The following is a 12808-nucleotide window of genomic DNA, read 5'->3' as shown; positions in this document are numbered from 1 at the left end:
AGTTTGGGATCCCAAATGCCAAGCTCATTCCTCTGAGCACACTGACAAATGTCCTCAATTGGTTGGGCCAGATGACAAACGTCCCTCTCAGATGAAGTGTCCAATTGCTGTGATGTGTGCCCTATGAGAAGGGAGAATCCCAAGGCAGGGTTGGGACCAGGGGGGCTGGGACTCAACCACCCATCTCTGTCTGGAGGTGATTTGAAGACAGGGTGCAGTAGAGCCTGCACCACCACCCAGCAAGCCTCTCTGCATCATGACTGGTCTGAGGCTAATTTGAGACAATGCCCAATCACATCATAACACATCAGCCCCAGACGCACGATGGCAATCAGCTAAGAGGGCCATCCTGAGTGCGGGCTGGGGGATTCCCGGCCCTGTGTGCTGCAAGCTCCCACAGATGTTCCTAAAAGCCTCTTCCCAGAGGCCCATTTAGAGAGAAATTAAATGCAACTTTGACTTAATTAACGTTTTAAATGATAATGAATACAATGTAGATTCATAGGAGGCATTTACATTGTGTTGTAAAATTGATAAAAATTTAATAACTCTTTGTTAATAAGTTATGTCTCCCCAGACCCATAAATCCTAAGGCGCTGCAAGCTTGGGACTGGGGCTAATCTAGGCTCCTGGTGCAGGTGGAAGAGGGGGACGGTGACGGACTTTGACATTTGCTCCAAGCCAGCTCTGATTCAAACTTCTGCTTGTTCATCAGTGCTTTATTTCAGAGTAAAGGTCAAGATTTGGGCTCAAGGCAGAGCTGCGACAAGAAAGCTCAAGCGGAAGGCAGGCTGGCCCTGGCATCTGCGTCCAAGAGAGTGGAAGAAGAGGGGGAGGTGGAGACCTAACTGGCCGCATCCATCCTCCACCGCGGAGGTACAGGGAGATTCTGGTGCCTGGTGGTAAAGAGCTGTCAGGGTGAGTATTCTGACAAGTGGCCACTGTCCTGGAACACAGACCAAACGTAATTTCCATGTCACCTCGCATAAGGACCTCTGCTAGGTCTTCCTGTGGCAGGCCAGGAGACAGAGGTCCAACAAAGGACCCTCTCACCGTCCTCATCCTGACCTTTCTACTCCTCATCTCCCAATCCTGTTTCACAGGATTGGTTTTCAAGTAGTTGGCAGCCATTTTCTCAGAGGTCCCTTCCTCTCTCCTCTGTCTGTGGAGTCTTTTCATAAGTGCATTTTTTCTTAAGGAATTCAACAATATTTATTTGGGGGGGTGGGGTGGGAGGGAGTGGAGAGGGTACAAGGTCCCTGAATCTAAGCCAACTACTTCACTAAGCCACTACACTGGAGAAAAAAAGGCTGTTCTGAAGGAAAACCTCCTTTGTTTGGAGCTGTTTAGAGACAGGCCGTTTAAGGAATTCTTTTCAAGGGAAATTTCAACCAAGCATGATTTTTTTTTTTTGCCTTACAATGCTGGTTCCAGAAGCTGACCAGCACGTAAGCTGTGACCCAGAACATGTAGGGAAAAGTCTTTCCAGACAACCCACTGCTGCATGTTGCTAACAAAATCCAGTAAGAAGCATCAGCTTCCCCTACCAACAACGTGGGCTTGAAGGGGCTCCCTTTCAGGCCCACGTTTGGTGCCGAGGAATGACTGAGCTGTTCCCATGTGTGTGTGGCTTTCCTATTTTCCTTTCCTGAAATAAAGCACAAAAGTTCAAATCATGAAGACTGGGCCAGAAGTAGCTCGAGTCAGGGCAGAAATCAAATGCTGCTTTAGTGTTTGGTGTGACTGGATATCGACCAGTGAGGGGTCGGGTATGGGTGCAGGGAGGGGAGACACCTTCATACCAGCATGCATGAGAGAATGGGAGTAACTGCAGACTCAGAACAAATGGGCTAAAAACAAAACCACACGGAAAACTATGATTAAACTGACTCAGGCTGCATTTCCCGTAACTCTCCATTTTGCACCATCCATGGGTGGTCATGGTGGTGGGGAGGGGAGCAGGAAGGTCATTGATTTCAGGGTCCAGAAGTAAAATAAACAACAACAACAAAAAGTTCAGGACAGAGGAGTTTGAGAAAGTCACCCAAAACTATACATAGAAGGAATGAGCTCATTATAGGCTGTTGATGTTGAAATGAAGCTTATTCATTAAATCTCATTCTAACAGGTGTTGGAGACTGCCAGCATTGGGTATGTCCTATTATAGACATTTTCCTAGAGCTATTTCCACCCCCTGCCCCAGTATCTGATTTTATGTACTTCAAAATGCCATTAGTCCACCCGAGTGACTTTCGTTCTATTGACAATGTTAATTCTCTGCCTGCACAAACCAAAGGCTACTAGCGATAAACTGATTTTTGTTTATTATCTGACAAGACTCAAGATTACACTGAACTGATTTTGGTATGTCTCCCTTCAACCTAATTGTATTGGACTTTTCCTCTCAACTGAACCATTGGAGTTGAATGCCTCCTTGCATTATATTTATACCCGAAATAAAAGTCATGCACAATTTAAAATTAGCTACAGTAGTTTGCAAACGGGTACATGTAATTGTGCAGGTTTAAACTATTAGTATACTGAAAGGTCGGTGTGAGTAATCACACATGTACTTTTGCTAAAACCATTTCCAACTGCAAGTCTGAAGATCTGTTTCTCCTCTACCACATGATTAATTTGTTCGTGTCACGGTTCCTGACGGTTTGGGACCAGCCTCACATCAGGCAGGTCTCAGCAGGTTTGAATCAATATGGTCCTAAGTTGTCACTGCATCATAATTTTCATTGTCCGTTCCTATTAGGCTTACGAATCAGATATCAGGCAAGACTGAAATAACAAGAATGAGCTTTTAACAGAAAGTCGAGGCCATTTCACCAGATTATACTGGGACAGGGAATGGAATGGATTAGAACCTAAATCTATATTTATATGCAGATGTGCGTTGATACACACACACACACATAGTCCTAGAACACAGCTACCTGTGCAAAAACCAGGGCCCAGACCATCCTCCTGTCTTTTTTTTTTTTTTTAATATGGGCAGGCACTGGGGATCGAACCCGGGTCTCCGGCATGGCAGGTGAGAACTCTGCCTGCTGAGCCACGGTGGCCCACCCCCTCCTGTCTTTTAAGAGAGCTGGTCCTCCCTCCGGGAGAAATAGGAAAAAAAATGGGATGATCAGAAAATGATCCTAATGCGCACCAATTCTAGCCCACCATATAGGACTCGGCCCTTACAAACGTAAAATAATAGCAAGATAAATTCTTATTGGTCACTATTTGCCTTATTTTTGTCTGACACTTTTTTATTTAAGTCTTTTTTGCAAATTAGACCTTCCTCTCTGAGGATCGTTTTGTCAACACGGCCTGGCCTTGCATCTCCTCTTGAGTTCCATCAGAGGTGACAACTGTTAAACAGCAGATGACTTAACCAACAAAACATGATGATGGCTCACACCTCCCAAAAAGGTACCCCGGGCAGGTACACCCTGCTGTTAGAAGGCAGATTTTCTAAACTGTGTGAACATTTTTAATATATTAACCAGTCTTCTGGGAGCTGGCTACTTCTCTTCCCACTTCAGAAAACACATAATGGCACTCTGTGTTTCGATTTAAAGTCCCTTGAAAATGGAAATCTTTCCTCTTACAAGAAAAAAAAAATAGTCAAGAGGGAAACAAAAGCAAAGAGAGAACGAATTAAGCAGTCTCCAAAGCGCACTGGCTCAACTGGGAAACTGCGACCAAAGCAAGCTCTGTAATAGGATAATGACCTTTAATGAGTGTCTTGGGAAACAATACAGTCCTAGCATAAAAGACAAAGGGCAAAACCCATCATGGCTCTGCTGACACTAATTCAAAATGATTTTCAGAACAACTAAAGAATGTAAGAGAAGTAATCTGATCCACCCATCTGACCTCACTTTGATTCAAGGGCCCTTCTCCTGCCATTTCTAATTGCCAAAACCTCTACATTTCACATCTGCTCATATTTAATGAAAAGCCTACTCTCACCCCTGCTCTTTGAGTCAACCGGCTCTGTCAAATGGGCACCACCCAACCCCACCACCAGCAAGGGAAGCTCAGGGATTTCTACTGCAGCTCTGCCAGTGGAATTCTGCATGGAGATAGACTCTTTTTTTAATTGGAGAAGAAGGGCTCATGTGGGCTCAGGAAGGGGCTCAAATTGAAATGGATTTTTCTAACTTATTATTAGCGGTCAAAGGTGAATGGTCTCACACAGGGATGGATGAAATCTGCCTTTGTTTGATGGAGTGACGACGGCAGGGAGATTGATGAAACAGAGGAGGCAAAAATCCCTCTGAGCTGTCAATACCAGTTAGGGCTTCAACGTACAGCCCAAAGCTCGATGTTTTCCAAGGTGGGGCTAATTCATGGAGGGAAAAGAAGGACGAAGATATATGCATGCTTCTAACGAGACAGGACAAGCCCACCCCAAAGGGTTTTCTTTCCTCACTTCCATTAATGCTTTGATTAATTGCAGAGCTGATAAACCCTTTGAATTATGGTTTCTCTTACATAAAATAGAAATTACACACATTGGCCATGACTGGTTTCGGTGGCCAGTGCCAAGACTTGACCTTGGGGCCTTAATTCAGGGCCCAAGTGGCTTCTTCCTTTTCTCTAGTGAATCCCTGCCCAAGCCTTTAGAGCCTCATGGTTATGTAAGAGAGGGCTATGGCTTCACCACGAAGCTGTGCCTCTGGCAGAAGGAAAACCCTGGCGGCCAGTGGTTACATTTGCAAGTAAAGAGATGTGGCTGGACTTGCACCACCAGTCAATCCCTCTGGGCCACTCCCTGCTCCCCAGGTCCTGTCTTTGAACCTGGTGTTCTGCCACACACTGTAGAGAGACAACTTTTTGTGTGCGTTTGTGACCCAGGTCATGTTGGTGATGTCATACGAACGAGACAAAAATCGTACATGAGAATAAAGGGGTAAGGACTCCTACTGTGGCATCTGCAAGAAAGATTTGAAAGGACATTTCCTTTCTAACATATTAGGCCAATATCCTTGAGATAGTTCAAAGGCTCTCTCCACCCATTTAGGTATCACTTTTAAAAATGAATCTAGTCCCCCAGAGGAATGGAGAACCATGAGCAGAGAGGATGATTCTCCTTGCCCTCGATTTCACTTTTCCAAATGCCTTTAACAGAGCTTGATGCACAGGTCATACCTCAAATGGAACTGCAGGTTCCCACACCATTGCCTGGCATGGCACACCTCTCCGCTGTACATGGTAAAGCTAGAGCTACCCCAGCCCTGGAAATCAGTGCTGATCCCTGACATACTGTGCTGGGACCCCTTTCCACACGGCCACGGCTGAGTCAATAAGTTCACTGCTCGTGAGACCAAACAGTCAAGGGCTAAAGGTGCTTCCTCGTTCTCAACTGTCAGTGGGCACTGGGCCCTGATGGTGAAGGCTGAGTTCAACGAGCCCTGTGCACTTGTAGGGGAGGAAACAGGAGGGCACGATGTAGGGAAGGAAATATGTCTGCCATGTCCCATGCTACCAAAAATGCAAAACTGGGGGTACAGATACACTTGAATGCATCCAAGCATTCATGCAGCCTCTTCTCTCCTGGGAGACAATGACTCACATCCCAGAATCTAGGCGTGCACACTGGAGTTTCCAGTAGCATCACCTAGGAATTGTGGCAGTAAAACATCAGCAAAGTCTCAAAGTCTGTGGTGAAGGTCAAGGGATGAGGGAGGTCTTGGGAATTGGGCACAGATCTCAGCTTTGCCAGCTCCCAGCTGCCTAACCAGGGACAGGTACTTCATCGTTTCTGAGCTCACAGGCAACAGAGAAGTATAACCTCAAAGGCCTGGCTTCAAGGACATCATGAAGGATCATTTCTCATATATTTTTTGTTTGTTTGATACCATCATCAAGCAAGGGGCTCTAAGCAAGGGGCTCTACTCTCGGAAAAATAAAAGATACTAATGATAGGATCCTTTGAATCAGTCATCTCCCTGGAGGGAAGCACTAGAATCCATCAGTGTATATAAGCTGGCAGATTGAGAATCCTCTTTTCCAGAATAGAGGACAGAACCTCGAACTAGAGGAGTAAGATAAAGGTTAGGAGGCCCCATTAAAATAGATGCACCTGCATCTGAAGTGCATATTTTGCAAACCATCTGCAGCTCACTAAAGGTCATCTAACTCTAGAGCTGGCTTATTCTCTCTACATCCTTTTTCTTCCTTCACCCCAAGCCAATTTACAGCCTTACCCCAAATGTAAAGATACACACCTCCACATATTTCTGTACTAACATAGCATTCGATATGCTGTTCGTTGACTTCTGTCTGTACATATTTAAGAGAGAGGGACCATCACCAGGCTATAATGTCACTGCCCCACACACGACTACAGGAAGCACACCGACTTAACGACACGGGAAGGGAGAACTTCTGCACGAACACAGCACAGACACGGACATGCAGGCAAAGAGGACAACACACCACCATGTGAGAGCTCACACTGGGAACAACAACGTGCACACACACACGTCAATCCGACGGAGGCACGGAAACCACAGCACACAGCAGCACAGCGCGGGAACGGTCACCGGACACAGCACAGACACGGAAACTGCGTGCGTCGGGGTTAAACTTACAGGCACGGAAACTGGTGGCGCAATCATTGACAGAGACAGGAGAAAGTGGGAAGGTTCTCTCAAGGTGGTCCGTGTCACCACGCACACGGCCTGACATGCACGCGCAGTCACGCCCAGAATGTCCGCAATCAAAACAACATGCCCGTCTCATTCTCTTGTAGATGGACATCTTGGCTATAAGCATGAGGTTGGGTGGGAGGAGAGGAAGAGCGGTCGTTAATGGCGAGGTTAGAGGCTGCGAGGCAGCTGGAAGGGAGCTGGAGGGATCGGACGCAGGTCTTAGTTCCTGGTAACAGTCTTGACCCAGAAAGCAAAAATGCAGTGATCGCTGGTCACAGTTTGGTTGCACATCAAAAAGGCAGCGAAAATATAAATTGCTTTTATAGTCACCCAAGGCTGTTGCAAGTTATTTTCTCTCTCCCTCACCCCCCCCACCCCCCCACCCCAAGTAAACTGTGTGACCCCAGGAAGAGGGTGCGGCTGATAACAATCAGGTTCTTGGATGAAAAGAAGAGCAAATTAGAAACAGCAAAAAATGTAACCGTTTTCCCCCCTGACACAATTAATAAAAGAAGACTATATATATATATATATATAGCATATATATATATATATATACTCGGCCAATCAATTAATCGCAGATTGGGTACAATGAATGATTCTCTGTGAGGTGCAAAAAATACCTAATAGGTAGGCTTTGTAATTTCCATCCATTTCTGGGCATTAGGCAGAGCCTGAGACAAGCTCTCATCAAATTAGACGTGAAGCGATTACATGCTAATGTAGAATCTGAGGAAGCCTCAGCTCAACTTCCCAAGAGTGAGTTTACACGATGCCTACAGGAATTTAAATTTACTCTTGACAGAACAAATATCCAAATCTGTCCATATAAGAAATGCAGCCACTCAAGGCTAACGTTGCGTATTTGACATTAAAGGCAGTTCGCAAATAAGAAATCACCAAAAGCATATACGATGTTGATCCATTGGAATGCATTTAGCTACTCATGGGTGCATTTTCCGCTTAAAGCTGAGAGATTCTGAAAATCCCATTTGCCTTTCCCTCCTTACTCACCCAAAATTCAGAAAGCAACTGAGCTATTGGTTAATTTCAGTTTTTTTTTTTCTTCATAAAGAAAAGACTGGCCAGAAATAGGTTAAAAATGATAAAACAGGAAATACGAGAAGAGATCCCCACATGAAATATCTTATTGAGATTTCCGCGCAGCATTTGGTAGCTCTTCTAAGCTGGTGTGGTAGGGTCTGCACCGCCTCAGGAGCCAACCCCAGGACTAATCTACAAAAGTTGTCCAGATATCACTGCCAAGTTTTCAAGCCCTTCACCTTAACCCTTCAAGCCAATTTATATTTCAGTACAAGATATTTTTTGTACCTCGTTTTGATGCTACAACAGGCAAACATGTTTGCTTATCACTTAGCATGAGTTGGCCAGCTTCTCTCCCAGGGGTGGGAGAAGAATTTGCATTTGTTCCAAGCATCACAGCCGAATAGCAATCCTGACCTGGAAAAGCGTGATTTCCGTACCCACACCTTCCGTTTTGAAAGTCTTTCCTCATAACCACCCCCTCCCCCCTCCACTTCTTTTTCTTTGTGGAGAATGGTTGCACTGTTATTTTAAAATACGGCTTGTAGTTTTGCCCTCTTTGAATGTTACAGTCGCCAGGAAGAGGGGTTTAAATCTCTCAAATGGGTCAAGTCCTGTTCTAAGACCTTTATGACTTGCCATACAGTATATTTTTCAAGCAAGGGGAACGTTATGATTGTGAGAAACAGCCACTGGGGGAGATGAATGAGAGATCTCTTCAGCAACAATTCCATTCCTGTAAACTGGGCTCACATTTTCAGTGATGTGTTCTTCTAGCATCCCAGCTACCAGCTACTTGTCAGCTACTCAGATCGTCATGCAGCCCCAGCCCTGTTCGGTGCACATTGCATCAGTACTTTGAGCTAAGCTTTTACCAAAACAAAACCAAACAACACTAGAAACAAAATTAAAAAAAAAAAAAAAAAGTTCCACTATAGCATTTGAATCAGAGGGATTTAGAAGGCGTGGTGTGAATGCCCAGACATCCTGAATACATGGCAAGAGGCAGGCGGGGTGGGAGTGGGGTGGAGAGGCTTCCAGCGAAGACACAAAAAAGACATTTATTTGAAATGCATCTATACTTGGTGTACAATTTAGAGGCTGCCCCTTTGCTTTTTCGTTTTCAGTTCTTTTACTAGAAATGTTGACTTGCTATGCTCACAAAGGAGGGAAAGGCGGATGACTTTTTGTTTCGCTGTAGATACCTTGTATTGAATAAAAATTTAATCAAATGCTGTAGCAGAAGAGAAGCCCATCAAACTCTGAAATGCTATGCCTCTCGTTAGCAACAGTCCCTGGTTTTCATTTCCATTCAGCCATTTTGGGATCGTATACAATAATAGAATCTGACACATTTATGAGAGAAAAAAGTTCTCATGTATATATATATTCCATCTTTATGGACAAGAGGAAGGACGATGGGGATGGAATAACTTTGGAAAGTATTTTGTCAAAGGTAAACCCATCGTAAGAGTTCAGGAAGAAGCAGAACTTGAAACTAGTACCTCTCAGGGACTGTTTGCAACTGTTATTGTTGGCTGATCTGGAGCCCATGCATTGTTTTAAAATGCCACATTGTTAGCATGCAGGAACAGGCTAGAACTGGTCATGGAAGCAGCAAAAAGTCATTTGCTACAAGATTAACTGTTAATTATAGGCAGTCACATTCCAAAGCAGCATATGCACAAAAAGAAAAAAGAAAACATGCTATTGCACGTCATTCCTCCCCAGTCGTCTTTACACTCACACCAAAAACAATACAGAAATCTCAAAAGACAAACAAGCACCACCACACACAAAAAAGAAAAATCCAATAAGAATGACCAAGGAGAGGCTTAAAGACAACACAGAAACAGTTAAAAACGACCGAGCCCCACACGTTGACAAACCTTTCTGAATCACACTGGCTATCACCAACTGGGAAGTTGGCCTTTCTGCTGCACTTCTGAGAAGAGCCCATTCTCACGGACCCCCAGTCAGGTAAACTTCCAGGTCCACTTTCTTATAAGGTAAGGCCACCTCTGACCTATCTGGGCTTGAAGGATTGTACAGTGAGGCAGAACTTCCCTCTGGGACATTATAAGAAGTCACAAACGAGCTCTTCAACTAAAAACTGATGGGGATTTGCTTTCCTGGTAGCAGATGTTCCAGAAGATGTGGGCATTCTATGTATAAAATTATACTCTCAGGTTGTAAATTAAAGTTTTATCAGAATTAAGCCAAGGGCCTCCTAATTTTGAAAATACCATCCCTTATTTCCTTTTTCTTTCTGCCTAGCTTCCTAATCCAACCTTTGTTTTGTTTGTTTTAGCAAATCGTGGCTATTCAGAACCGCTTATACTTTCTTTCCACTTCCCAGTGATCGCTGCCTTTTCTAGAGCTGATGTGCAGGTTAATTTCAAATCCTGGAGTGCCACTTAAAACTTCCAAAGTTAGGTTTCAGAGCAACTTTGAAAGTTTCAGCATTCATTTAAAACAGAAGGAAGTTTCCTATAGCTTCTCTCACCTTTGGCCTTTATAGGCCTTCCAAACCCCAATCCTCAAAAAAAAAGAAAAAAGGGGGGTGGGGTAGGGGGGTTCCTGAGATTTCAATGGTAATAGAAAGTAAATCTATGGGGACATCTAGTGGACTGATGTGGAAGCGCAGTTAGTTAATCTGAAGCAGAGGGCCTTTCTCTGAGAGCACAGAGTACAGAACTGAAATATGTGCAGTGTCATTTCAATTCAACTGCTTCTCACAATCCATGGCAGTTGTTATAGGGTATCAGGAAAGAAGCTGTGGGAGGTCCTAGGAGGTGGTCCTAGGATGCTAAAAAATGGCAACCTGCAAGTACAATGGCTCTGCAGCCCTGGGCCGGCACAGGGTAGCAGCACCCTCAGCAGATAGTTGGGTCCCCTCAAAGCCTTGTGCAGCTTCCTGAAGCAGGAAACAGACGAGAGTGTGGCTCTGGCAGGTGTAAATACTACAGCTACTTGTCATTCAGTCTTAGGGTTCTTGGACATTTATACTCAATTAATTGCCCCCACAGGTAGACTCAACTCTGGGAAAGCAGAAATATTAGCCTCTGAGGACTCCGTTTTCTCTTTGGCTCATATCACAGGGTTCTTGTTCTTGGATTAGTGCCACATATTTAAAGAGGTTATATGGTTACCAAATCTGGGTCTCACCTTCTTCCAAGAACTTTGTCCTAGCAGTTTTACAGTTTGGGGTTAAAAAAAAAAAAGCTTTTATGTGCTTTCCTTTACCATATTTAAGTGGATATTCATCCAGAATTTCCATTATGACTTCCTAGTTCTATTTTTGGAGATTAAAAAAAAAAAGTATTCCTTAATGGACATCATCAAAGCTATCTGTTTACTCTTTTTTTTTTTTTTGACTATCTGTTTACTCTTGAGTGCTTGAAAATAAAAGTCTTCTCAAATGTAGCCTTGGACAACTTCCCATATTTTCAAAGGTGGTGATCATGAGAAAAACTTGTAAGGAGGGGGATTCTCTAGACGTGGCTTGGTTACTGCTCTTTCTTTGAGTCAAACTGACAATCAGCTGTCAAACTCGGGTTCTCTGCTGGTTAGCCCTTCCAAGCCAAGCCTGGCGTGGAAGGCAGAGTTGGATTCCATCCTGTCCTCAGCACCATCTGCCTCCTGCATCAGCAATGAAATTGTCAGCCAATTTTCAATTGCAGAATCTTAATTTCCAGGGTGGATTGGAAGGGGCAGGAAAAGCTTAGCCGGAATGAGAGGCTCAAGTGGAGTTTTCCAACTGTTGGGAACAATATTTCAGGCTTCAAATGGAGCAAATTCAAGGGAACACTGGTGTGGAAGGAAAAAAAAATCTGCCATACAATTAACAGACACTTTTCTGATCGTAACCTCACGTTTAAAACTGGTCCAATGAAGGAAGGATTCTTTCTAAGCATGAACCATGGAGCTGCTCTTCATATGCTCAGCAGAAACTAAAATTACGAGTAGAAATATCTATGGAAGGAAAAGTCCACCGAGGTTTAAGGTTGCCTCATTTGTTTGATGTGACACTGGGAATCAGGGAGCGTTCTTTCAAGTTCTGTAAATTAGGAATGATGTCTTCACTTAGCAAAATTCCTCCCATTAGCTTCTGGAAGGAGAAGAAAGATCTTCCAGATGACTTCCCAAGAACGGAAAGAGGGAAAAGGAAAAGCTCGTTAATGTCAGCAGCCCAGAGCACAAAGTGCTAGCTGACGCTGCCTTCAATGACCACATGGAGGGAAGGCAGAGGAATTTGGTACCAGAGTCGTCTGTTGATTGGCATCACGTTTCCCCTCCAATTCTAAAGGAATCATTAGATGATCCTGCCAGCAGCTCTGCAGGCAGGAAAGTGGCTCATATCCTCAAGCCATCCTTCGGGTGCTCTGCAGATGAAGGGGGTCACAGGGTCAATTTGGGCAGAACTGCAGGCTGAGTTGAAGAAGGGCACTGTTTTGCTTACACTGAACTTCTATACCATTTGCCCTCTAAACTCTGAAGCCCAGCTCAAACCAGATGATGAGCTTGCCTATCCTGCTCCATAGGAGACAGGACTGAATACTGACTTATCATCTCTGGATTCCCAAGTCACTGGACTGAATTGGTCTGGTCTGCAGGTCGGGTCTCATTTCCAGTGGAGTCTTACTTGAGTCAAGACCAGCTCCCCACTGCTGGTGTCACTGAAAGCAGGATTGCCATAAGCCACACATAGAATACTGGCCTTAAAAACTCCTCCTCAATTCTATATCTCATTTGGTGAAAGAGAGTCCTCCTTCTCCTTGAGTAAGACAGGGGCTTGGAGACTTACATTTACTTGTCCAGGCTTCTCCATAACTCATTATAGAAATGGAACATTCTCCTCGAGCCATCTTTTCAGCCTTAAGCAAGTAAATGCATCTTCCAAGATGCCTGACTCACACTCGTAGAGAGGCTGGGTATATCCTAGTGGGTATTTCTTAAAAGCAAAACTTTATCTTAAAGCAAGGGAACTTCATAGACTGTAGGAAATAATTACCACTGTGAACATACTTGTCTCCAGTAGGGCAGTTTAGATACTTAACATTCTCAAAGGTGACTTTCCAATTAATTCTCTATCAGGCACTTTC

The 12808-nt window shown here is 44.3% G+C and overlaps 1 protein-coding gene across 8 annotated transcripts in view; it reads right to left on the bottom strand.

Annotated features, from left to right (window-relative positions):
* KCNMA1 (potassium calcium-activated channel subfamily M alpha 1) overlaps positions 1-12808 on the bottom strand; it is a 767272-nt gene that overhangs the window by 108798 nt on the left and 645666 nt on the right. For 2 of the 8 annotated variants that reach the window (XM_077124802.1, XM_077124800.1), the window contains one exon: positions 6600-6773. The exons of the other annotated variants lie outside the window; for them this stretch is intronic. In XM_077124802.1, coding sequence (XP_076980917.1) covers positions 6600-6773 — 174 coding nt within the window. The remainder of the gene's footprint in view (positions 1-6599; positions 6774-12808) is intronic. 8 annotated transcript variants of the gene reach the window in all.

This window comes from Tamandua tetradactyla, chromosome 13, assembly GCF_023851605.1.
Source record: "Tamandua tetradactyla isolate mTamTet1 chromosome 13, mTamTet1.pri, whole genome shotgun sequence".
NCBI classification, from domain to species: Eukaryota; Metazoa; Chordata; class Mammalia; order Pilosa; family Myrmecophagidae; genus Tamandua; species Tamandua tetradactyla.
The sequence above is the reverse complement of the archived record's forward strand: the minus strand, read 5'-3'. Positions and strand labels throughout refer to the sequence as shown.